The sequence below is a fragment of the Taudactylus pleione genome, unplaced genomic scaffold, assembly GCF_031769625.1.
Source record: "Taudactylus pleione unplaced genomic scaffold, aTauple2 ptg000447l, whole genome shotgun sequence".
Lineage (NCBI taxonomy): Eukaryota > Metazoa > Chordata > Amphibia > Anura > Myobatrachidae > Taudactylus > Taudactylus pleione.
Genome location: NW_028284849.1, coordinates 8,020,257 through 8,047,097, shown reverse-complemented (window position 1 = coordinate 8,047,097; position 26,841 = coordinate 8,020,257). Strand labels below are relative to the sequence as shown.

General features: G+C 52.1%; 1 protein-coding gene across 2 annotated transcripts in view; it reads left to right on the top strand.

Annotated features, from left to right (window-relative positions):
- The window catches only part of CRISPLD2 (cysteine rich secretory protein LCCL domain containing 2), a 138,965-nt gene that overhangs the window by 57,803 nt on the left and 54,321 nt on the right, over positions 1–26,841 (top strand). Inside the window, exon 2 of one of the 2 annotated variants that reach the window (XM_088448036.1) lies at positions 19,687–19,974. In XM_088448036.1, the coding sequence (XP_088304162.1) occupies positions 19,735–19,974 (240 nt within the window). In that variant the 5' untranslated portion in view covers positions 19,687–19,734. Of the gene's footprint in view, positions 1–19,683; positions 19,975–26,841 lie in introns of both variants that reach the window. The other variant, XM_088448035.1, reaches the window with a different exon arrangement.

Below are 26,841 nucleotides of genomic sequence, written 5' to 3'. Positions count from 1 at the left end.
AATAGTATAACAAGAGAAGTGTAACAGTATAACAAATAGTATGACAAGAGAAGTATAACAAATAGTATAACAAATAGCATAACAAGAGAAGTATAACAAATAGTATAACAGAAGTATAACAAATAGTATAACAAGAGAAGTATAACAAATAGTATAACAAGAGAAGTATAACAAATAGTATAACAGAAGTATAACAAATAGTATAACAAGAGAAGTATAACAAATAGTATAACAGAAGTATAACAAATAGTATAACAGAAGTATAACAAATAGTATAACAGAAGTATAACAAATAGTATAACAAGAGAAGTATAACAAATAGTATAACAAGACAAGTATAACAAATAGTATAACAAGAGAAGTATAACAAATAGTATAACAGAAGTATAACAAATAGTATAACAAGAGAAGTATAACAAATAGTATAACAGAAGTATAACAAATAGTATAACAAGAGAAGTATAACAAATAGTATAACAAGAGAAGTATAACAAATAGTATAACAAGAGAAGTATAACAAATAGTATAACAAGAGAAGTATAACAAATAGTATAACAAGAGAAGTGTAACAGTATAACAAATAGTATAACAAATAGTATGACAAGAGAAGTATAACAAATAGCATAACAAATAGTATAACAAATAGTATAACAAGAGAAGTATAACAAATAGTATAACAAGAGAAGTGTAACAGTATAACAAATAGTATGACAAGAGAAGTATAACAAATAGCATAACAAATAGTATAACAAATAGTATAACAAGAGAAGTATAACAAATAGTCTTCAAAAAATCAACGAATGTAGAAAAAATACAATATATATATTATATATATATATATATATATATATATATATAAATAGAAAAAATAGAGGGGGGATTAGGGTTAGGCACCCCCCCTGGGGACTTAGGTTTAGGCGGCGGGGAGGGGGGAGTTAGGTTTAGGCACTTAGAGGGGGGATTAGGGTTAGGGACTGGGGGAAAGGTTAGGGTTAGGCACCCCTAGGGCATGCTTGCCTACCCTCCCAATTTCTGCGGGAGCCTCCCGAATTAAGATGGGAGCTCCCGCTACCCCGCAATGTATATGCAATCCCCCGCTTTCCCCACTGCCCTGCTGGAAATCCTACCTGCGCATGCGCGATGGGGCCCAGGCTTGTATACAGGAAGACGCAGGGGCAGCGAGTCTGTCTGCTATGGAGCCCGGAGATGCCTCCCAGGTCCGCCCCCTGCACAGCTGACAGTCACATGGGCCACACACTGACTGCTGGGAGAGACTGATGCTCCCAGCATTCCCTGGCCAGCCCAGACTTCCCAGCCATAATGGAGGACAGACAGCTGGGGGAGGAGCCTACGCTGCACTGACTGAGGAGCTGTGTGACTGAGGGGCCGTGTGACTGAGGGGCCGTGTGACTGAGGAGCCGCGTGACTGAGGGGCCGTGTGACTGAGGGGCCGTGTGACTGAGGCTGTGTGACTGAGGAGCTGTGTGACTGAGGGGCTGTGTGACTGAGGAGCTGCGTGACTGAGGGGCTGTGTGACTGAGGGGCTGTGTGACTGAGGAGCTGTGTGACTGATCAGAGCTCACTGTAGCTCCAGCAAGAACTATGAATGTCAGTGCTGCAGGAGAGGACAGGTGAGGGGATGAGAGAGAGAGTGTGTGTGTGGGTGTGGGGGTCTATTAATGTGAGTCTGTGTGGGGGGGGGTCCTATTACTGTGTGTGTGTGGGGGGTCCTATTACTGTGTGTGTGTGTGTGGGGGGGGGTCCTATTACTGAGTGTGTGTGGGGGGGTCCTATTACTGTGTGTGTGTGTATGTATGTGTGTGTGTGTGTGTGGGGGGGGTTCTATGTGTGTGTGTGTGGGGGGGGTCCTATTACTGTGTGTGTGTGTGTGTGTGTGGGGGGGTCCTATTACTGTGTGTGTGTGGGGGGGGTCCTATCACTGTGTGTGTGTGTGTGTGGGGGGTCCTATTACTGTGTGTGTGTGTGTGGGGGGGGTCCTATTACTGTGTGTGTGTCTGTGTGGGCGCGTGGTAATAGATACACCAATAGATGGATCTAGACATGCCTTTTGGGCGGTGCTGGCCACGCCCTCCAACACCGCGCATGTCGTTTGCTACTTCCGCAAATGATCTCCCTCAAACTACTTTTCAAAAGTAGGCAAGTATGCCCTAGGGAGGGTTAGGGTTAGGGGTGGGAGGTTAGGTTAGTTGATACTTACCTGGGGATGATCTTGATTTTCAGCCGTGTCGGCCTGCCGCTGTCGGAATTTCAACCGCTGGACTTGTGTCCGGTGGTAATTCGTATGTATTCCAAATTGTGGGTATGTACAGGAGGGAGAATAATCGCTGATTGCTTTGGGGAAAGGGGTTTTTGAAATCATAAACTTTTCCGTGTTGTGTATCTATAAATTACAATAATACAGGTAACTCATTTATAAGCACAAGTAAGGTAATGCAGGGCTGTGTGCTGGTATGGTGCAGGTAGGGTGACGGGTTATGGTGTATTGGTAGGGTGACGCAGCATGGTCTCTGCGGGTAGGGCGATATTACATAGTCTGTATGTATGGTGTTACAGCACGGTCTGTGGGTAGGGTGATGCGGCACAGTTTGCAGGTATGGCTATGCTGCAGTCTATGTCTCGGCATTGTCTGCAGGTAGGATGGCGCAGCCCAGTCTGCAGGTAGGGCAATGCAGCGAGGCCTGCGGATAGGGCAATGCAGCGAGGCCTGCAGATATGGTAATGCAGCGCGGTCTGCTGGTAGGGCAGTGCAGTGCGGCCAGCGGGTAGGGCAATGCAGCGCGGCCTGCGGGTAGGGCAATGCAACCCAGTCTGCTGGTAGGGCAATGCAGCGTGGCCTGCTGGTAGGGCAATGCAGCGCGGCCGGTGGGTAGGGCAATGCAGTGCGGCCTGCGGGTATGGCAATGCAGCGCGGTCTGCGGGTATGGCAATGCAGCGCGGTCTGCGGGTAGGGCATCGCGGTCTGTGGTTAGGGCACTGCAAAGCGGTCTGCGGGTAGGGGAAAGCAGCGCGGTCTGCGGGTAGGTCAATGCAGCGCGGTCTGCGGGTAGGGCAGTGCGGCGCGGACAGCTCAGGGAATGTGCTGCACAGGGATTGTCCCATGTCGTGAAGGGATAAGGACCCTCTGCTGCCTGGGAAGTCTGGCCAGCTCAGGGAATGTGCAGCACAGGGAATGTCCCATGTCGTGTAGGGATAAGGACCCTCTGCCGGCTGGGAAGTTCGGCCAGCTCAGGGATTGTGCTGCACAGGGACTGTCCCATGTCGTGTAGGGATAAGGACCCTCTGCTGGCTGGGAAGTTCGGCCAGCTCAGGGAATGTGCTGCACAGGGACTGTCCCATGTCGTGTAGGGATAAGGACCCTCTGCCGGCTGGGAAGTTCGGCCACTCCAGGGAATGTGCTGCACAGGGATTGTCCCATGTCGTGTAGGGATAAGGACCCTCTGCCGGCTGGGAAGTTCGGCCAGCTCAGGGAATGTGCTGCACAGGGACTGTCCCATGTCATGTAGGGATAAGGACCCTCTGCTGGCTGGGAAGTTCGGCCAGCTCTGGGAATGTGCTGCACAGGGACTGTCCCATGTCATGTTGGGATAAGGACCCTCTGCTGGCTGGGAAGTTCGGCCAGCTCAGGGAATGTGCTGCACAGGGATTGTCCCATGTCATGTAGGGATAAGGACCCTCTGCTGGCTGGGAAGTTCGGCCAGCTCAGGGAATGTGCTGCACAGGGATTGTCCCATGTCGTGTAGGGATAAGGACCCTCTGCTGGCTGGGAAGTCCGGCCAGCTCAGGGAATGTGCTGCACAGGGATTGTCCCATGTCGTGTAGGGATAAGGACCCTCTGCTGGCTGGGAAGTCCGGCCAGCTCAGGGAATGTGCTGCACAGGGATTGTCCCATGTCGTGTAGGGATAAGGACCCTCTGCCGGCTGGGAAGTTCGGCCAGCTCAGGGAATGTGCTGCACAGGGATTGTCCCATGTCATGTAGGGATAAGGACCCTCTGCTGGCTGGGAAGTTCGGCCAGCTCAGGGAATGTGCTGCACAGGGATTGTCCCATGTCATGTAGGGATAAGGACCTTCTGCCGGCTGGGAAGTTCGGCCAGCTCAGGGAATGTGCTGTACAGGGATTGTCCCATGTCATGTAGGGATAAGGACCTTCTGCTGGCTGGGAAGTTCGGCCAGCACAGGGAATGTGCTGCACAGGGATTGTCCCATGTCATGTAGGGATAAGGACCCTCTGCTGGCTGGGAAGTTCGGCCAGCTCAGGGAATGTGCTGCACAGGGACTGTCCCATGTCATGTAGGGATAAGGACCCTCAGCTGGCTGGGAAGTTCGGCCAGCTCAGGGAATGTGCTGCACAGGGATTGTCCCATGTCATGTAGGGATAAGGACCCTCTGCCGGCTGGGAAGTTCGGCCAGCTCAGGGAATGTGCTGCACAGGGACTGTCCCATGTCATGTAGGGATAAGGACCCTCTGCTGGCTGGGAAGTTCGGCCAGCTCAGGGAATGTGCTGCACAGGGACTGTCCCATGTCGTGTAGGGATAAGGACCCTCTGCCGGCTGGGAAGTTCGGCCAGCTCAGGGAATGTGCAGCACAGGGACTGTCCCATGTCGTGTAGGGATAAGGACCCTCTGCCGGCTGGGAAGTCCGGCCAGCTCAGGGAATGTGCTGCACAGGGATTATCCCATGTCATGTAGGGATAAGGACCCTCTGCTGGCTGGGAAGTTCGGCCAGCTCAGGGAATGTGCTGCACAGGGATTATCCCATGTCATGTAGGGATAAGGACCCTCTGCTGGCTGGGAAGTTCGGCCAGCTCAGGGAATGTGCTGCACAGGGATTGTCCCATGTCATGTAGGGATAAGGACCCTCTGCTGGCTGGGAAGTCCGGCCAGCTCACGGAATGTGCTGCACAGGGATTGTCCCATGTCATGTAGGGATAAGGACCCTCTGCTGGCTGGGAAGTTCGGCCAGCTCAGGGAATGTGCTGCACAGGGATTGTCCCATGTCATGTAGGGATAAGGACCCTCTGCTGGCTGGGAAGTTCGGCCAGCTCAGGGAATGTGCTGCACACGGATTGTCCCATGTCATGTAGGGATAAGGACCCTCTGCTGGCTGGGAAGTCCGGCCAGCTTAGGGAATGTGCTGCACAGGGACTGTCCCATGTCATGTAGGGATAAGGTCCCTCTGCTGGCTGGGAAGTTCGGCCAGCTCAGGGAATGTGCTGCACAGGGATTGTCCCATGTCGTGTAGGGATAAGGACCCTCTGCTGGCTGGGAATTTCGGCCAGCTCAGGGAATGTGCTGCACAGGGACTGTCCCATGTCGTGTAGGGATAAGGACCCTCTGCTGGCTGCGAATTTCGGCCAGCTCAGGGAATGTGCTGCACAGGGATTGTCCCATGTCGTGTAGGGATAAGGACCCTCTGCTGGCTGCGAAGTTCGGCCAGCTCAGGGAATGTGCTGCACAGGGACTGTCCCATGTCGTGTAGGGATAAGGACCCTCTGATGGCTGCGAAGTTCGGCCAGCTCAGGGAATGTGCTGCACAGGGATTGTCCCATGTCGTGTAGGGATAAGGACCCTCTGCTGGCTGGGAAGTTCGGCCAGCCCAGGGAATGTGCTGCACAGGGACTGTCCCATGTCGTGTTGGGATAAGGACCCTCTGCTGGCTGGGAAGTTCGGCCAGCTCGGAATGTGCTGCACAAAGGGTTAAGGCAGCTGATGGTTTTGGAATGTTCCAATTTTCCCTTTGACCATATCCAGTCTTAGCTGTGTTTACAGATGTGTAACCCAGAAAGGTCCTGAGGCTGAGAATAGGGAACAGCAGCTGCCTGTACTGGTGTCCAAACTCCTCAATGGTCCCAAGGGAAGAGCAGCTATGTGCTGCCGGAAGACCACCTACGTTCCCCTCTCCCTGTATGTGGGGATAACTGTCACATGCCCGTGCCGCTGTACATGAATGTTTTGTTATTATGTAGGGAAACACTTTCTAGTTATTGGAAAGTTACTGCAGCATTGTATGTAAATGAGCAGAGATGGTCTCCGGTGTCCCCAGCATTGTATATAAATGAGCAGAGATGGTCTCCGGTGTCCCCAGCATTGTATGTAAATGAGCAGAGATGGTCTCCGGTGTCCCCAGCATTGTATGTAAATGAGCATAGATGGTCTCCGGTGTCCCCAGCATTGTATGTAAATGAGCAGAGATGGTCTCCAGTGTCCCCAGCATTGTATGTAAATGAGCAGAGATGGACTCCGGTGTCCCCAGCATTGTATGTAAATGAGCAGAGATGGACTCCGGTGTCCCCAGCATTGTATGTAAATGAGCAGAGATGGTCTCCGGTGTCCCCAGCATTGTATGTAAATGAGCAGAGATGGTCTCCGGTGTCCCCAGCATTGTATGTAAATGAGCAGAGATGGTCTATGGTGTCCTCAGCATTGTATGTAAATGAGCAGAGATGGTCTCCGGTGTCCCCAGCATTGTATGTAAATGAGCAGAGATGGTCTATGGTGTCCCCAGCATTGTATGTAAATGAGCATAGATGGTCTCCGGTGTCCCCAGCATTGTATGTAAATGAGCAGAGATGGTCTCCAGTGTCCCCAGCATTGTATGTAAATGAGCAGAGATGGACTCCGGTGTCCCCAGCATTGTATGTAAATGAGCAGAGATGGACTCTGGTGTTCCCAGCATTGTATGTAAATGAGCAGAGATGGTCTCCGGTGTTCCCAGCATTGTATGTAAATGAGCAGAGATGGTCTCCGGTGTCCCCAGCATTGTATGTAAATGAGCAGAGATGGTCTCCGGTGTCCCCAGCATTGTATGTAAATGAGCAGAGATGGTCTATGGTGTCCCCAGCATTGTATGTAAATGAGCAGAGATGGTCTCCGGTGTCCCCAGCATTGTATGTAAATGAGCAGAGATGGTCTCCGGTGTCCCCAGCATTGTATGTAAATGAGCAGAGATGGTCTATGGTATCCCCAGCATTGTATGTAAATGAGCAGAGATGGTCTCCGGTGTCCCCAGCATTGTATGTAAATGAGCAGAGATGGTCTCCGGTGTCCCCAGCATTGTATGTAAATGAGCAGAGATGGTCTACTGTGTCCTCAGCATTGTATGTAAATGAGCAGAGATGGTCTCCGGTGTCCCCAGCATTGTATGTAAATGAGCAGAGATGGTCTCCGGTGTCCCCAGCATTGTATGTAAATGAGCAGAGATGGTCTATGGTGTCCCCAGCATTGTATGTAAATGAGCAGAAATGGTCTATGGTGTCCCCAGCATTGTATGTAAATGAGCAGAGATGGTCTCCGGTGTCCCCAGCATTGTATGTAAATGAGCAGAGATGGTCTCCGGTGTCCCCAGCATTGTATGTAAATGAGCAGAGATGGTCTCCGGTGTCCCCAGCATTGTATGTAAATGAGCAGATATGGTCTCCGGTGTCCCCAGCATTGTATGTAAATGAGCAGAGATGGTCTCCGGTATCCCCAGCATTGTATGTAAATGAGCAGAGATGGTCTCCGGTGTCCCCAGCATTGTATGTAAATGAGCATAGATGGTCTATGGTGTCCCCAGCATTGTATGTAAATGAGCAGAGATGGTCTCCGGTATCCCCAGCATTGTATGTAAATGAGCAGAGATGGTCTCCGGTGTCCCCAGCATTGTATGTAAATGAGCATAGATGGTCTATGGTGTCCCCAGCATTGTATGTAAATGAGCAGAGATGGTCTCCGGTGTCCCCAGCATTGTATGTAAATGAGCAGAGATGGTCTATGGTGTCCCCAGCATTGTATGTAAATGAGCTGAGATGGTCTCCGGTGTCCCCAGCATTGTATGTAAATGAGCATAGATGGTCTATGGTGTCCCCAGCATTGTATGTAAATGAGCAGAGATGGTCTCCGGTGTCCCCAGCATTGTATGTAAATGAGCAGAGATGGTCTATGGTATCCCCAGCATTGTATGTAAATGAGCAGAGATGGTCTCCGGTGTCCTCAGCATTGTTTGCAAATAAGGGGAGACGGGCACCGCAGCACTGTATGCAAATAAGGGGAGACGGGCTACGCAGCACTGTATGCAAATAAGGGGAGACGGGCTCCGCAGCACTGTATGCAAATAAGGGGAGACGGGCTCCGCAGCACTGTATGCAAATAAGGGGAGACGGGCTCCGCAGCACTGTATGCAAATAAGGGGAGACGGGCTCCGCAGCACTGTATGCAAATAAGGGGAGACGGGCTCCGCAGCACTGTATGCAAATAAGGGGAGACGGGCTCCGCAGCACTGTATGCAAATAAGGGGAGACGGGCTCCGCAGCACTGTATGCCAATAATGGGAGACGGGCTCCGCAGCACTGTATGCCAATAAGGGGAGACGGGCTCCGCAGCACTGTATGCCAATAAGGGGAGACGGGCTCCGCAGCACTGTATGCCAATAATGGGAGACGGGCTCCGCAGCACTGTATGCCAATAAGGGGAGACGGGCTCCGCAGCACTGTATGCCAATAAGGGGAGACGGGCTCCGCAGCACTGTATGCCAATAAGGGGAGACGGGCTCCGCAGCACTGTATGCCAATAAGGGGAGACGGGCTCCGCAGCACTGTATGCCAATAAGGGGAGACGGCTCCGCAGCACTGTATGCCAATAAGGGGAGACGGGCTCCGCAGCACTGTATGCCAATAAAGGGAGACGGGCTCCGCAGCACTGTATGCCAATAAAGGGAGACGGGCTCCGCAGCACTGTATGCAAATAAAGGGAGACGGGCTCCGCAGCACTGTATGCAAATAAAGGGAGACGGGCTCCGCAGCACTGTATGCAAATAAGGGGAGACGGGCTCCGCAGCACTGTATGCAAATAAGGGGAGACGGCTCCGCGGCACTGTATGCAAATAAGGGGAGACGGGCTCCGCAGCACTGTATGCAAATAAGGGGAGACGGGCTCCGCAGCACTGTATGCAAATAAGGGGAGACGGGCTCCGCAGCACTGTATGCAAATAAGGGGAGACAGGCTCCGCAGCACTGTATGCAAATAAGGGGAGACGGGCTCCGCAGCACTGTATGCCAATAAGGGGAGACGGGCTCCGCAGCACTGTATGCCAATAAGGGGAGACGGGCTCCGCAGCACTGTATGCCAATAAGGGGAGACGGGCTCCGCAGCACTGTATGCCAATAAGGGGAGACGGGCTCCGCAGCACTGTATGCCAATAAGGGGAGACGGGCTCCGCAGCACTGTATGCAAATAAGGGGAGACGGGCTCCGCAGCACTGTATGCAAATAAGGGGAGACGGGCTCCGCAGCACTGTATGCAAATAAGGGGAGACGGGCTCGCAGCATTGTATGCAAATAAGGGGAGACGAGACGGGCTCCGCAGCATTGTATGCAAATAAGGGGAGACGGGCTCCGCAGCATTGTATGCAAATAAGGGGAGACGAGACGGGCTCCGCAGCATTGTATGCAAATAAGGGGAGACGGGCTCCGCAGCACTATATGCAAATAAGGGGAGACGGGCTCCGCAGCACTGTATGCAAATGAGGGGAGATGGGTTCAACAGCACTATATGCAAATAAGGGGAGACGGGCTCCGCAGCACTGTATGCAAATAAGGGGAGACGGGCTCCGCAGCACTGTATGCAAATAAGGGGAGACGGGCTCCGCAGCACTGTATGCAAATAAGGGGAGACGGGCTCCGCAGCACTGTATGCAAATAAGGGGAGACGGGCTCCGCAGCACTGTATGCAAATAAGGGGAGACGGGCTCCGCAGCACTGTATGCAAATAAGGGGAGACGGGCTCCGCAGCACTGTATGCAAATAAGGGGAGACGGGCTCCGCAGCACTGTATGCAAATAAGGGGAGACGGGCTCCGCAGCACTGTATGCAAATAAGGGGAGACGGGCTCCGCAGCACTGTATGCAAATAAGGGGAGACGGGCTCTGCAGCTTTGTATGCAAATGAGGGGAGATGGGTTCAACAGCGGGATACGTTCAGTATTCCGTCAAAGGGGATACCGGCGGTGAGAATGACACTTGGCAGATCCCGGCATGGCATCCCTAAGGTAAGCAGTGGGGTCAGGCACTAGGGGGAGGGTTCGGCACTAGGGGGAGGGTCAGGCACTAGGGAGAGGGTTAGGCACTAGGGGGAGGGTTAGGCACTAGGGGGAGGGTCAGACACTAGGGGGAGGGTCAGGCACTAGGGGGAGGGTCAGGCACTAGGGAGAGGGTCAGGCACTAGGGAGAGGGTCAGGCACTAGGGAGAGGGTTAGGCACTAGGGAGAGGGTCAGGCACTAGGGAGAGGGTCAGGCACTAGGGGGAGGGTCAGGCACTAGGGAGAGGGTTAGGCACTAGGGGGAGGGTTAGGCACTAGGGAGAGGGTCAGGCACTAGGGAGAGGGTCAGGCACTAGGGAGAGGGTTAGGCACTACAGGAGGGTTAGGCACTAGGGGGAGGGTCAGGCACTTGGGGTAGGGTCAGGCACTAGGGAGAGGGTTAGGCACTAGGGGGAGGGTTAGGCACTAGGGAGAGGGTTAGGATTTAGGGGGAGGGTCAGGCACTAGGGAGAGGGTTAGGCACTAGGGGGAGGGTTAGGCACTAGGGGGAGGGTTTGGCACTAGGGAGAGGGTTAGGCACTAGGGGGAGGGTTAGGATTTAGGGGGAGGGTCAGGCACTAGAGGAGGGTCAGGCACTAGGGAGAGGGTTAGGCACTAGGGGGAGGGTTAGGCACTAGGGAGAGGGTTAGGCACTAGGGGGAGGGTTAGGATTTAGGGGGAGGGTCAGGCACTAGAGGAGGGTCAGGCACTAGGGGGAGGGTTAGGCACTAGGGGGAGGGTTAGGCACTAGGGAGAGGGTTAGGCACTAGGGGGAGGGTTAGGATTTAGGGGGAGGGTCAGTCACTAGAGGAGGGTCAGGCACTAGGGAGAGGGCTAGGCCCTAGGGGGAGGGTTAGGCACTAGGGGAGGGCTAGGCACTAGGGGGAGGGTCAGGCATTGGGAGAGGGTCAGGCACTGGGAGAGGGTTAGGCACTAGGGGGATGGTTAAGCACTAGGAAGAGGGTTAGGCACTAGGATGGTTGTGCACTAGGGGGAGGGTTAGGCACTAGGGGGAGGGTTAGGCACTGGAAGAGGGTTAGGCACTAGGGGGAGGGTTAGGCACTAGGAAGAGGGTTAGGCACTAGGGGGAGGGTTAGGCACTAGGGGGAGGGTTAGGACCTAGGGGGGGGGGATAGGCACTAGGCTGAGGGTTAGGCACTAGGAAGAGGGTTAGGCACTGGGAGAGGGTTAGGCACTGGGAGAGGGTTAGGCACTAGGGGGAGGGTTAGGCACTGGGAGAGGGTTAGGCCCTAGGAAGAGGGTAAGGCACTGGGAGAGGGTTAGGCACTGGGAGAGGGTTAGGCACTAGGAAGAGGGTTAGGCACTGGGAGAGGGTTAGGCACTAGGGAGAGGGTTAGGCACTAGGCGGAGCGTTAGGCACTGGGAGAGGGTTAGGCACTAGGGGGAGCGTTAGACACTGAGAGAGGGCTAGGCACTAAGGGGAGGGTCAGGCACTAGGGCGAGGGTTAGGCACTAGGAAGAGGGTTAGGCACTAGGGGAGGGTTAGGCACTAGGAGAGGGTTAAGCACTAGGGGAGGGTTAGGCAGTAGGAAGAGGGTTAGGCACTAGTAGAGGGTTAGGCACTGGGAGAGGGTTAGGCACTAGGGAGAGGGTTAGGCCACGTTGGGATTTGACTGCCAGGATCCCGAGCGCTGGTATCCTGTACCCATCCCTCCGCAGCATTGGAGTATAATAATAAAAAAGGCCACTGACACTCCGACTTTGGGTGGGAATAGAAAAGATAACTGGTATGGGGAAATCTCCGTGTCTCAGGTGTTAGACCCCTGTGTGGCTGTAAGAAGGAATAAATAATTCATGTTTTAAATGAAAGTAACATAAAGAAACAGCTTGTTCTCTATGATTTCATATTTTCAGGTCCCCTCTGGCTTCCCAGCTGTTGAACGACTACACATCCCAGCATGCCCTCTAGTTCCACAACAGCTTTCTGCTGTGTGTTGCTGTACAGGTGACAGTAAGGAGCATGTTATTCCCTTAGAGTAAATGCTCCTGTCTCAGGGGTTCTGTAATATCTGGCCAGAGGCTCATCGTATGTCAGCTAATACGTCCCTGTGCGTCATCTGCGGTTTGTGGTTTATTAGTTGTCTCTGTGATAAATAACATAAACGTCTGGGATAGCTGACATCTCTTTCCTAGTGATCCTTATCCTTGTAATACATTATCCATTCCCAGCGTTCTTTATCCCTATAATATCATACATGCCTACTCTTCCGGAAGTCGTGTGAGGCACCTGGTTTTTTGCGTAACCCTACGCACCCCCGGTAGTGTAGACACTTCTCCCACATTTCTGCCCACTTCCTAGTGAAGTGGGCAGAATGGGGAGAATTTTGACGCCGATCGGGGGTCTCCGAGTAGGACACAATACCCCAAAAATCACTCCATTTGGCCCCGCCCTCTATTTAAATATGCGCTAATCGCTGTAATTTATTGTGAGGGTGCTGGATTTAATGACGCTATACATCAGGCTCTGTCCCCCATCGGCACCCACCTGCTTCTCCCGGGGAGGAAAAATATAAAGGTAGGCAAGTATGTATAAAACAGTACATGTATCCCAGCATTCCTTATCTCTGTAATACATACATGTAATCCTAGCATGCTGAGAGTTATACAGTGGAAGGAGCAGGGTCCCCAGCAGCACAGAGTAGTGATGTCAGGCTGCTGTCACACTGATACAGGAAGTCACATACTGAGAGTTATATAGTGGGAGGAGCAGGGTCCCCAGCAGCACAGAGTAGTGATGTCATCCTCCTGTCACACTGATACAGGAAGCCACAGACTGAGAGTTATATAGCGTTAGGAGCAGGGTCCCCAGCAGCACAGAGTAGTGATGTCATCCCCCTGTCACACTGATACAGGAAGCCACAGACTGAGAGTTATATAGTGGGAGGAGCAGGGTCCCCAGCAGCACAGAGTAGTGATGTCATCCTCCTGTCACACTGATACAGGAAGTCACAGACTGAGAGTTATATAGCGGGAGGAGCAGGGTCCCCAGCAGCACAGAGTAGTGATGTCATCCTCCTGTCACACTGATACAGGAAGTCACAGACTGAGAGTTATATAGTGGGAGGAGCAGGGTCCCCAGCAGCACAGAGTAATGATGTCAGTCTCCTGTCACACTGATACAGGAAGTCACAGACTGATAGTTATACAGTGGAAGGAGCAGGGTCCCCAGCAGCACAGAGTAGTGATGTCAGGCTGCTGTCACACTGATACAGGAAGTCACATACTGAGAGTTATATAGTGGGAGGAGCAGGGTCCCCAGCAGCACAGAGTAGTGATGTCATCCTCCTGTCACACTGATACAGGAAGCCACAGACTGAGAGTTATATAGCGTTAGGAGCAGGGTCCCCAGCAGCACAGAGTAGTGATGTCATCCCCCTGTCACACTGATACAGGAAGCCACAGACTGAGAGTTATATAGTGGGAGGAGCAGGGTCCCCAGCAGCACAGAGTAGTGATGTCATCCTCCTGTCACACTGATACAGGAAGTCACAGACTGAGAGTTATATAGCGGGAGGAGCAGGGTCCCCAGCAGCACAGAGTAGTGATGTCATCCTCCTGTCACACTGATACAGGAAGTCACAGACTGAGAGTTATATAGTGGGAGGAGCAGGGTCCCCAGCAGCACAGAGTAATGATGTCAGTCTCCTGTCACACTGATACAGGAAGTCACAGACTGATAGTTATATAGTGGAAGGAGCAGGGTCCCCAGCAGCACAGAGTAGTGATGTCAGGCTCCTGTCACACTGATACAGGAAGTCACAGACTGAGAGTTATATAGTGGGAGGAGCAGGGTCCCCAGCAGTACAGAGTAGTGATGTCATCCTCCTGTCACACTGATACAGGAAGTCACAGACTGAGAGTTATATAGCGGGAGGAGCAGGGTCCCCAGCAGTACAGAGTAGTGATGTCATCCTCCTGTCACACTGATACAGGAAGTCACAGACTGAGAGTTATATAGTGGAAGGAGCAGGGTCCCCAGCAGCACAGAGTAGTGATGTCAGGCTGCTGTCACACTGATACAGGAAGCCACAGACTGAGAGTTATATAGTGGGAGAAGCAGGGTCCCCAGCAGCACAGAGTAGTGATGTCAGGCTCCTGTCACACTGATACAGGAAGCCACAGACTGAGAGTTATATAGTGGGAGAAGCAGGGTCCCCAGCAGCACAGAGTAGTGATGTCAGGCTCCTGTCAAACTGATACAGGAAGTCACATACTGAGAGTTATATAGTGGAAGGAGCAGGGTCCCCAGCAGCACAGAGTAGTGATGTCAGGCTCCTGTCACACTGATACAGGAAGTCACATACTGAGAGTTATATAGTGGAAGGAGCAGGGTCCCCAGCAGCACAGAGTAGTGATGTCAGGCTGCTGTCACACTGATACAGGAAGCCACAGACTGAGAGTTATATAGTGGGAGGAGCAGGGTCCCCAGCAGCACAGAGTAGTGATGTCAGGCTGCTGTCACACTGATACAGGAAGTCACATACTGAGAGTTATATAGTGGGAGGAGCAGGGTCCCCAGCAGCACAGAGTAGTGATGTCAGGCTCCTGTCACACTGATACAGGAAGTCACAGACTGAGAGTTATATAGTGGTAGGATCAGGGTCCCCAGCAGCACAGAGTAGTGATGTCATCCTCCTGTCACACTGATACAGGAAGTCACAGACAGAGTTATATAGTGGAAGGAGCAGGGTCCCCAGCAGCACAGAGTAGTGATGTCAGTCTCCTGTCACACTGATACAGGAAGTCACAGACTGATAGTTATATAGTGGAAGGAGCAGGGTCCCCAGCAGCACAGAGTAGTGATGTCAGGCTCCTGTCACACTGATACAGGAAGTCACAGACTGAGAGTTATATAGTGGGAGGAGCAGGGTCCCCAGCAGTACAGAGTAGTGATGTCATCCTCCTGTCACACTGATACAGGAAGTCACAGACTGAGAGTTATATAGTGGGAGGAGCAGGGTCCCCAGCAGTACAGAGTAGTGATGTCAGGCTCCTGTCACACTGATACAGGAAGTCACAGACTGAGAGTTATATAGTGGTAGGATCAGGGTCCCCAGCAGCACAGAGTAGTGATGTCATCCTCCTGTCACACTGATACAGGAAGTCACAGACTGAGAGTTATATAGTGTAAGGAGCAGGGTCCCCAGCAGCACAGAGTAGTGATGTCAGTCTCCTGTCACACTGATACAGGAAGTCACAGACTGATAGTTATATAGTGGAAGGAGCAGGGTCCCCAGCAGCACAGAGTAGTGATGTCAGGCTCCTGTCACACTGATACAGGAAGTCACAGACTGAGAGTTATATAGTGGGAGGAGCAGGGTCCCCAGCAGTACAGAGTAGTGATGTCATCCTCCTGTCACACTGATACAGGAAGTCACATACTGAGAGTTATATAGTGGAAGGAGCAGGGTCCCCAGCAGCACAGAGTAGTGATGTCAGGCTGCTGTCACACTGATACAGGAAGCCACAGACTGAGAGTTATATAGTGGGAAGAGCAGGGTCCCCAGCAGCACAGAGTAGTGATGTCAGGCTGCTGTCACACTGATACAGGAAGTCACATACTGAGAGTTATATAGTGGGAGGAGCAGGGTCCCCAGCAGCACAGAGTAGTGATGTCATCCTCCTGTCACACTGATACAGGAAGTCACAGACTGAGAGTTATATAGCGGGAGGAGCAGGGTCCCCAGCAGCACAGAGTAGTGATGTCATCCTCCTGTCACACTGATACAGGAAGTCACAGACTGAGAGTTATATAGTGGGAGGAGCAGGGTCCCCAGCAGCACAGAGTAATGATGTCAGTCTCCTGTCACACTGATACAGGAAGTCACAGACTGATAGTTATATAGTGGAAGGAGCAGGGTCCCCAGCAGCACAGAGTAGTGATGTCAGGCTCCTGTCACACTGATACAGGAAGTCACAGACTGAGAGTTATATAGTGGGAGGAGCAGGGTCCCCAGCAGTACAGAGTAGTGATGTCATCCTCCTGTCACACTGATACAGGAAGTCACAGACTGAGAGTTATATAGTGGAAGGAGCAGGGTCCCCAGCAGTACAGAGTAGTGATGTCATCCTCCTGTCACACTGATACAGGAAGTCACAGACTGAGAGTTATATAGTGGAAGGAGCAGGGTCCCCAGCAGCACAGAGTAGTGATGTCAGGCTGCTGTCACACTGATACAGGAAGCCACAGACTGAGAGTTATATAGTGGGAGAAGCAGGGTCCCCAGCAGCACAGAGTAGTGATGTCAGGCTCCTGTCACACTGATACAGGAAGCCACAGACTGAGAGTTATATAGTGGGAGAAGCAGGGTCCCCAGCAGCACAGAGTAGTGATGTCAGGCTCCTGTCAAACTGATACAGGAAGTCACATACTGAGAGTTATATAGTGGAAGGAGCAGGGTCCCCAGCAGCACAGAGTAGTGATGTCAGGCTCCTGTCACACTGATACAGGAAGTCACATACTGAGAGTTATATAGTGGAAGGAGCAGGGTCCCCAGCAGCACAGAGTAGTGATGTCAGGCTGCTGTCACACTGATACAGGAAGCCACAGACTGAGAGTTATATAGTGGGAGGAGCAGGGTCCCCAGCAGCACAGAGTAGTGATGTCAGGCTGCTGTCACACTGATACAGGAAGTCACATACTGAGAGTTATATAGTGGGAGGAGCAGGGTCCCCAGCAGCACAGAGTAGTGATGTCAGGCTCCTGTCACACTGATACAGGAAGTCACAGACTGAGAGTTATATAGTGGTAGGATCAGGGTCCCCAGCAGCACAGAGTAGTGATGTCAGGCTCCTGTCACACTGATACAGGAAGTCAAAGACTGAGAGTTATATAGTGGAAGGAGCAGGGTCCCCAGCAGCACAGAGTAGTGATGTCAGGCTGCTGTCACACTGATACAGGAAACCACAGACTGAGAGTTATATAGTGGGAGGAGCAGGGTCCCCAGCAGCACAGAGTAGTGATGTCAGGCTCCTGTCACACTGATACAGGAAGTCACATACAGAGTTATATAGTGGTAGGAGCAGGGTCCCCAGCAGCACAGAGTAGTGATGTCAGGCTCCTGTCACACTGATACAGGAAGTCACAGACTGAGAGTTATATAGTGGGAGGAGCAGAGTCTCCAGCAGCTCAGAGTAGTGATGTCAGGCTCCTGTCACACTGATACAGGAAGTCACAGACTGAGAGTTATATAGTGGGAGGAGCAGGGTCCCCAGCAGCACAGAGTAGTGATGTCAGGCTCCTGTCACACTGATACAGGAAGCCACAGACTGAGAGTTATATAGTGGGAGAAGCAGGGTCCCCAGCAGCACAGAGTAGTGATGTCAGGCTCCTGTCACACTGATACAGGAAGCCACAGACTGAGAGTTATATAGTGGGAGAAGCAGGGTCCCCAGCAGCACAGAGTAGTGATGTCAGGCTCCTGTCAAACTGATACAGGAAGTCACATACTGAGAGTTATATAGTGGAAGGAGCAGGGTCCCCAGCAGCACAGAGTAGTGATGTCAGGCTCCTGTCACACTGATACAGGAAGTCACATACTGAGAGTTATATAGTGGAAGGAGCAGGGTCCCCAGCAGCACAGAGTAGTGATGTCAGGCTGCTGTCACACTGATACAGGAAGCCACAGACTGAGAGTTATACAGTGGGAGGAGCAGGGTCCCCAGCAGCACAGAGTAGTGATGTCAGGCTGCTGTCACACTGATACAGGAAGTCACATACTGAGAGTTATATAGTGGGAGGAGCAGGGTCCCCAGCAGCACAGAGTAGTGATGTCAGGCTCCTGTCACACTGATACAGGAAGTCACAGACTGAGAGTTATATAGTGGTAGGATCAGGGTCCCCAGCAGCACAGAGTAGTGATGTCAGGCTCCTGTGTCACACTGATACAGGAAGTCACAGACTGAGAGTTATATAGTGGTAGGATCAGGGTCCCCAGCAGCACAGAGTAGTGATGTCAGGCTCCTGTCACACTGATACAGGAAGTCAAAGACTGAGAGTTATATAGTGGAAGGAGCAGGGTCCCCAGCAGCACAGAGTAGTGATGTCAGGCTGCTGTCACACTGATACAGGAAACCACAGACTGAGAGTTATATAGTGGGAGGAGCAGGGTCCCCAGCAGCACAGAGTAGTGATGTCAGGCTCCTGTCACACTGATACAGGAAGTCACATACAGAGTTATATAGTGGTAGGAGCAGGGTCCCCAGCAGCACAGAGTAGTGATGTCAGGCTCCTGTCACACTGATACAGGAAGTCACAGACTGAGAGTTATATAGTGGGAGGAGCAGAGTCTCCAGCAGCTCAGAGTAGTGATGTCAGGCTCCTGTCACACTGATACAGGAAGTCACAGACTGAGAGTTATATAGTGGGAGGAGCAGGGTCCCCAGCAGCACAGAGTAGTGATGTCTGGCTCATGTCACACTGATACAGGAAGTCACAGACTGAGGGTTATATAGTGGAAGGAGCAGGGTCCCCAGCAGCACAGAGTAGTGATGTCAGGCTCCTGTCACACTGATACAGGAAGCCACAGACTGAGAGTTATATAGTGGGAGGAGCCGGGTCCCCAGCAGCACAGAGTAGTGATGTCAGGCTCCTGTCACACTGATACAGGAAGTCACAGACTGAGAGTTATATAGTGGAAGGAGCAGGGTCCCCAGCAGCACAGAGTAGTGATGTCAGGCTCCTGTCACACTGATACAGGAAGTCACAGATTGAGAGTTATATAGTGGGAGGAGCAGGGTCCCCAGCAGCACAGAGTAGTGATGTCAGGTTCCTGTCACACTGATACAGGAAGTCACAGACTGAGAGTTATATAGTGGAAGGAGCAGAGGGCCTGATTCAGTCCTGGTCGCAAGCGCTGTGCGCTCGCAACCGGGTCGATGGTAAGCCAGTGCGCATGCACACAACGGAGCCGGCTCCGTCGTGCGCATGCGCGAGACCCGGAAAGCGACAGGCACTCCGGGTCTCGTACCAAAGGGGGCGTGCTGTCGATGTTGAGTGACAGCATGCCCCCTTTGGTGGGCGGGTCGGGGGCGTGGCTGCCCAGACGGAGGCGTTCTCTGTTAGAGGGACAGTCATTTTGCAGATAACTAATATGAATGCGGATCATAATACTCAAATCAGACTCGCCAGTAGTCTGGTGATATGCATTCTGTGTAGGGTTAGACAATGGTTTGATCTCCGCTATATAAATGACTTGTGCCTGTGCCACCATGGAATGAGTGCTACACGCGCCTGGGCTTTCCGCCTGCCAATATACACACAATGAAAGCTCTGCCCTCTTGTATCACATGACCTATGTTTAATGTGTTCTCTCGTAGTTACCAATGAGCAAAGTCAAACACGCTAAGATCTCAGGATCACCCAAGAAGCACATGTAACATGCAGACAGAATGAATGTATTGTGTTAATTATTTAGTTTTCAGTGCTGATAGTTTTGCCATAGTTTCAACTGATCGCCGCCATATTGTATTCTAGGACACAATGTCCGTTCCAGACACTTCCGCATTGGAACGTTACCATGCAATGTGAATTTAATTCCTCTGCGTCTTCTTCTCACCATCTCAAATCTTCTCCTGGTTGTTTTTATAGCAGAGCGGAACTCGCGGCCCAGAAACGCGCCCTGCACGACAGCGTCTCATCATGAGTTTGTCTTTCGCGTGGACTTTGTGGCTGGGTGTCCTCCTCCTCGTGGATCAGTGCCACTGCCAGTTCCCGCACAATTCCACCTTTCTGGAGAACCTACTGAGCAAATACAGGGACAGCGCTCCTCATTCTAGAGGCCGAAGAGCCATTTCCAGGTCCGATAAGGAGGAAATATTGCAGCTTCACAACAAGCTTCGCGGCCAAGTCCATCCTTCAGCTTCCAATATGGAGTATATGGTGAGTCCAGCGCTATGAGAACGTCCAGTGCGCAGGTCAGTGTAGTAGTGAGAGAATGACGTCTTATGTGACCCCATTTCCGGTATCCATATTCCTCGGTGTCGGGGTTCTTGTAGGTCGATGCCAGGGGCACGGTGACCGGAGATTTCTGCCACTCACGGCAGAGACATGCACTGTATACAACTTTATGTTGTTTTGAGCAGAGAGAGACCAGAGATTAAGGAGGACAGGTATTAGGGGTGCACAGAGCAGAGGTAGTCACAGCAGTGCTCCCATAAAGGCAGACAGAGGACGGGTGTTTGTGTATAAAGTCAGGACTGTTCCTCCCAGGAGGGCAGGTGAGGAGCTCATCTCAGATGGCGCCATCCTGGTTCGCACCGCGCCTCCTCGTTTATAACTCCCTCCAGTCACTGGCCAGGTATTGCCATACTCGCTGGATGAAGAGCAGGGTAACACCAGTCACCTGCGCCCTTCCTGTAGTCTGTGTCCCAGCAGCTCGGTGACTGGCAGTCTGAGTGGGGGTTGTTAGGGGGCCCCTACGTCACTCGCATGGTCAGTGACTGTGCTGGAGACTGGTGTCACCCCTGCGCTTTATCCTGTATTCATTTGTTGGACGTGAAGGTGTGGAAGCAGTATAAGTACCACCGGGTAATGCCCCTGAAGAAGTAGGCATGGCGTATGTGTGTTATAGGAATGGGTATGAAACACCGCCGGCCGCATGGTTCGCTTCCCGGCAGCGGAAGCCCGACAGCGCTGGAAATCCCGATCGTGGATAGGTAAGTATCCACTAACCTAACCCCCCTAACCCTCCTTAGGGGTGCCTAACCCTAACTTCCCCCCCAAGTGCCTAACCCTAATCCCCCCTCTAAGTGCCTAACCCTAAGTACCCCAGGGGGGTGGTTCTTAACCCTAACCCTCCCTCCCCCTAGCCTAACCCTAACCCTCCCGGGAGGGGGCCCTTACCCTAAGTCCCCCCCGGGATCCCTAAACCTAACCCTCCCCCCCCCGCGGCTGTCCGCTCGCGGCACCCGGCATCGCTACGATCGTGATGCCGGGCGCCGGTCTCCCGGCGTCGGGGAAATGCGGGCGTCTACATCTAGACGCCCGGCATTTCACCCTTGCCGGGATAAGACAGTCGGGAAGCCGGCTGCCGGTATTTAGGCAGCCGGCTTCCCGATTGCCTCCCGTGTTATATTAGCCGATAGTGTGTGTTGGGGTCCAGGGACCCCTCTAACATGTTCAGAGATATCAGATTGTACTTTTACCTGCTGATCGTGTCCGAGTATTTCACTAAAGGCGAGATCACATTTCCACGCTGCAGTACCCTGAGCTGTATCCGTCACCTTCACCAGCAGAACTGGGCGGATTCATTCCACCGAGGCGTAGAATAAACCCCCATCCTCCCGCGGCCGGGCACATTTTATGGGTTTTTTCCTCCGCTTTGGTCTCGGAGGATGTTTGCGGAACAATATTTTAAGTTACGGCCTCATTCAGCAAGCATCGCTATTGCTAAAGCGTACGCAGACGGCCGATTGCATACTGCGCCAGCGTATGCATCGTAGTGCGAGAAGGCACCACTGCGATCACGGAGAGGGCGTAGAGCCGTCATAGAATGATTGACAGGCAGTGAGCATTTGGGTATGGTCACTGTTGGGGTATGATAAACGCAGGCGTGCCTGTCCATTTGAACGCTGTTGCGTGGGCGTGCATAGATTAGCCTCTGCGAATGCCTACGCAGCCTGAGTACTCACTGCGTGCAACGAGGTTAGCAATGTAGAGGTAAGCTCAGGGCTGCCGATGGTACTCGATGTTTGAGGAGGTTTGCAAGGTATTACGGATGTGAGAGAGGGGAAGTGGCGTCTGCATGTTGTCCGTGCGAGCGCTTTGTGATTGCGTGCATTCGCATACTTTCGCAGCAGACCTGCGTGCGTGATTGCAAGCGTGATGGCATCAGCGACCCCTGTTGAATGAGACCCTTTAGTAGCAGATCCTAATGGTGTCCCCATCGATGTCTGCGCTTATTGCGGCAGGTAACATGCGCAGTCAGAGTGGGAAACGCTTTGTACAGTAGATGTGGGGGGTTTAGGTCTCCGATAACTGATATTAAAAAGGAAAATAGACTAAACTAAATTAATGACTTGTAATTCAGACTCAGCTTCATTCCTATTAACCGTACACTCTATACTGGAACGGATACATTGGTGTTACTGGTTTTCCGGTATGAGAGAGAGGGCTGATGGGCGATTCACCGTAATGTGATTTCCTGCAATGTCCGTTTTCCTTATGAGAAGGGAGAGTGTATGAGGGACCCTCGGCCAGATGCCTGCGCAGACCCCCAATTCCGGCTCCCCTCTCTCCCAGCTGCTCAGCATCCTGTCCTTGTCTCTGTAATGCTAAACAGGATCTATTCTGGTAACAGAGGCTTTCACTCTCCCCGGCTTCCCCAGACCTCAGGACGGGGCCAAACCCTGCGCCAGAGCTGGCAGGCGGAGCAGGACAGTGCAGCGTATTTGGGTTGGCGCAGTATAAGTGCAGAAATGAGCCGCGTCTGTTGACTTGGCGCCGTTTATATGTGACTCTGCTGAAAGTGCTTTTCTCCCGGTCTGTAAGGGACGTTGCTGTAATAAAGGGGTTTTATATTCTGTTGAAGAAAAATTATTTTCTAAAAAGGTGCAGCTTAAAAATAGACCTAACTTATTTATCAACAATGTAATGCGATTATTTACTGGCGTACACTGTATATACACTGGGTACGGGGTCCCCTGTTATAGACGTGCGGTAGATCTACGTTAGTACTGTGTGAAATACCCAATGCTGTCCCATTTGGTAAATTGCACCTGCGTCTGAATGCTAGGGAAATGAATCTTTCTCTAGCATGGTAGAGTCCTACCAGATTACGGTGTCGTTATAACGTGTATGGCCGACGGAAAAAATGGTGTCTAAGTACAACTGTAGCCAATCAGATGGACAAGATGGAAAATGGGCCGAAATGATGATGAACATGGCCGCCTTTAGGTGACCAGAAGATGCGCCTGGCCAAATCCGCGGTGTACCTACCAGCTGCCTGCCCGGGCTGGAGGACTGCGTCTGAGTGTGTACCGGAAGCCATACACAAGTTACCTGTACGCTATTTATTACGTCTCGGAAACGGGATTACCTTTAGCATCTGTACACACACTGCCCATTGTGGTGGATCAAATCGGGGCACAGAAGTGACGAGACTAGGGGGTCCATCCTATTGGGTACGAATTTAGAGTTTCTATTTTCACTTCGAATTCGCACAGCGAATTCATTTTGCAATCCAAATAGTAGCTCGCACTGACCAGTTAGACTGAGGCCCTGATTCAGAGCCGGACGCTGTGACAGAGTGCTCGCTCTGAATCAGGGCCGTCCCTCTGAATTTTTAGAGCGGCCTCCTGGCCGCTCATATAGCTGTGTGTGACCACCCACAGCTATGGCGAGCGGCCAGGAAGATGATCGCGATGGTCAAGACCATCGCGACCATCGGGGTTGCAACGAGACCCTTGTGGTAGGGTCTCATCTGCCGCAAGCCCTGGAGTGCTTTTGGTTCTATCAGAACCGAGAGCACTAACACTGACATCACTTGCGATGTCAGTGGGGCCGGCCCCAGACGGTAGGCGTTCCCATGGGAACGCCTCCGTCTGGCCAGCCACGCCCCCGGCACGCCCACCAGAGGGGGCGTGCTGTCACTCACCATCGACAGCACGCCCCCTTTGTAGCAAGACCCTTAACGACGGCTTGCCCGTCGCTATCCGGGTCTCGTGCGTGCGCATGACGGAGCCGCCTCTGTCGTGCGCATGCGCACTGGGCTAACATCGACCCGCTTGCGAACGGGTCTGAATTAGGCCCTGAATTCACAACTTTCCACTCGCACCTCCCCGAGGGTGAGAGATGGGAAGGAAAATCTTTATTTTAAGGTTAAAATGTGGGGACACCGTGCTGATCCCCTTGGACACCCCCATAATGACTAATTAGGCATTTGGAAGTTTCCAATTAGCTTAATTAGTCCAATAATTACATGTCATTTTTTGGGGTAAAAAAAAATAAAAAATCCTCAAATTACCCCAAAATCGTTAATTTAGGCACCTCCAAGTCAATTTTTTTATTTTTTTTAATCAATTTTTCAAGGTGCCCTCAAAGTACCCCCAAAATCACCCTTTTTCCGACTTTTTTTTGCATTTTTCATTTAATTTGTTTGAGATTAAACGAAAAAAGTTTTTTTTATATATTTTATTATAATTTTCTTGCATTTAAAAAAACCCACAAATCAGCCATTTGACACCATTTAAAAACCTACGTTACCTTCCTAGTGGCCACAAACAGCCGTCTATACGGTCCTGCTAACAAAATTATCCATTTTGGGGGTTCCAGGATGGTCTCCCCACATTTTCATGCATTTCTCGCAAATCTCATTTGCCAGTCAGTTCGCACCCCTCCGCCGCGAGTAGTACGAATAGGCATTTTTAATTGGATTGGAGAATTTGCGGGAGCGCAATTCTATGCGAAGTCTGCGAGTTTCAAGAAACAAACTCACTACTCGCCATTCGCACCTAATTGGATTGAGCCCTATGTCCTGATGGGGGCATGGCCATGGTAAGCGTCCCCTAAACTCCCTTCTAACGAAAGGTGTGCGTGGCGACCATATGTTCAGCAGCAGTGAGCGGAGACATACTGTACCCCCCAATTGTCCCCGTCTAATTGGAGCACTCAAAATGGGACTGTCCCTAAACCAGGATAATTGGATGTATGATCTTTAAGTGTCCAGACGGGGTTTGGCGCACGTGAAAAGATAGCGCACGATAAGCTGCTGTGATGTCACTGCCCTGCTCATGTGTACGATCCACCAATCTACGCTGCTCATTCCTGTAACGCAAGGCGGCCTATGCGCCAGCCATTCGCATCCCTCCCTCTCATCATGGCAGCCTGCTGCAGGGGGGCTCATTCCATGTGCAACGCCAAATTCTGGCCTCACTTACTCTCTAAAGATTCGCTCTGCAAAATGAAAATGACAGCGCTGAAAACAAATGACCGATAGTAAAATGGGAAACACTATATTCATTCCCAGTGTTTGGCCATATTACGCTGGGTTTTTGCCTCCCTGGTTTAAGATGCTGTACCGTGGGTGGTGCCAGGAGGCTGCACGTGGTCATTGTGTATGTTATTGGCACGCACTTCCGCGTACTCCACTTTCCCTCTGCAAACAGGCGCTAGTCCTCTCCGTAATACATGTAACATTTACTCCAGTTATCAGCGATTATGGCATCACACAGAAATCCATGCAATCTCTCCCCTCGTTTACTGGGTTATAATCGGGGTTCTGCTGTACTGATAAAATCATCCATTATCGGCAATAGAGCGTTCCTCCCAATAATGCTTATTACGTTCCGCTGTGTGGAGCTGATTCAGAGCCGCTCGCTAGATGCGACCGCTCGCACGATGTGTATGCACATTGCGTAGGCAGGGCATCGCACAGCAATGCATTAGCACACCCAGTATTTTTTAGAGCGCGATCACATGGTGTATGCAGACGCCCACCAGCCTGTTGTAAGACGCCCACTTGTGCACGTCATGTCCAGGAAGTGTATGCAACCATCGGTACATCGGACGCTATCGCAGCGCTTGAGGTTGACCATACCCTGCCACAAGCACTGTGAGGACTTCAGTGCATACTTGCCTACCCTCCCGATTCGGCCGGGAGCCTCCCGAAAATCGGGTGCCGCTCCCGGCCCCCCGGAAAGGTAGGCAAGTCTCCCGGCCCCAGCGACCCACCTGCATAAACCCCAGCAGCGGGGGGGGGGGCCGATGACGCGATTTGCGCTGAATCGCGTCATCGTAGTCCCACCCCCTGCATCACAATGCCATTAATATCGGCATTGTGAAGAGGGGGCAGGGCTACGATGACGCGATCGCGCTGTCACGCCCCATGTCCCGCCCCCAATGACGTGTCATCCTTCTAACCACGCCCCCTTTTCTCCCGCGACACGCCCCTTTTTGCCGTGAGACTTTCCACTGTGATTGCCCGACAGCTCCCTCCCGGAAGGAGGGAGTTAAATGTCGGCAACCCTGCTTCAGTGTATAAACAAGCCAGGTGACGTGTACTATGACGCGGTCTTATAATTATGCACGCCTCTAACACACCGCTAAGATGCTCAGGCACGCCTGCGTTTGAACCTCCACTCCCCCGTTTGTAATGGCCAGACCCTGTTATCACCTACAGACGGCTTCTCCTGTCACTCACTCTGCTGGGCTGTCTCCTGTCACTCACTCTGCTGGGCTGTCTCCTGTCACTCACTCTGCTGGGCTGTCTCCTGTCACACACTCTGCTGGGCTGTCTCCTGTCACACACACTGCTGGGCTGTCTCCTGTCACACACTCTGCTGGGCAGTCTCCTGTCACTCACTCTGCTGGGCTGTCTCCTGTCACACACTCTGCTGTGCTGTCTCCTGTCACACACTCTGCTGTGCTGTCTCCTGTCACTCACTCTGCTGGGCTGTCTCCTGTCACTCACTCTGCTGGGCTGTCTCCTGTCACTCACTCTGCTGGGCTGTCTCCTGTCACTCACTCTGCTGGGCTGTCTCCTGTCACTCACTCTGCTGGGCTGTCTCCTGTCAGTCACTCTGCTGGGCAGTCTCCTGTCACTCACTCTGCTGGGCTGTCTCCTGTCACACACTCTGCTGGGCTGTCTCCTGTCACACACTCTGCTGGGCTGTCTCCTGTCACTCACTCTGCTGGGCTGTCTCCTGTCACACACTCTGCTGGGCTGTGTCCTGTCACTCACTCTGCTGGGCTGTCTCCTGTCACTCACTCTGCTGGGCTGTCTCCTGTCACTCACTCTGCTGGGCTGTC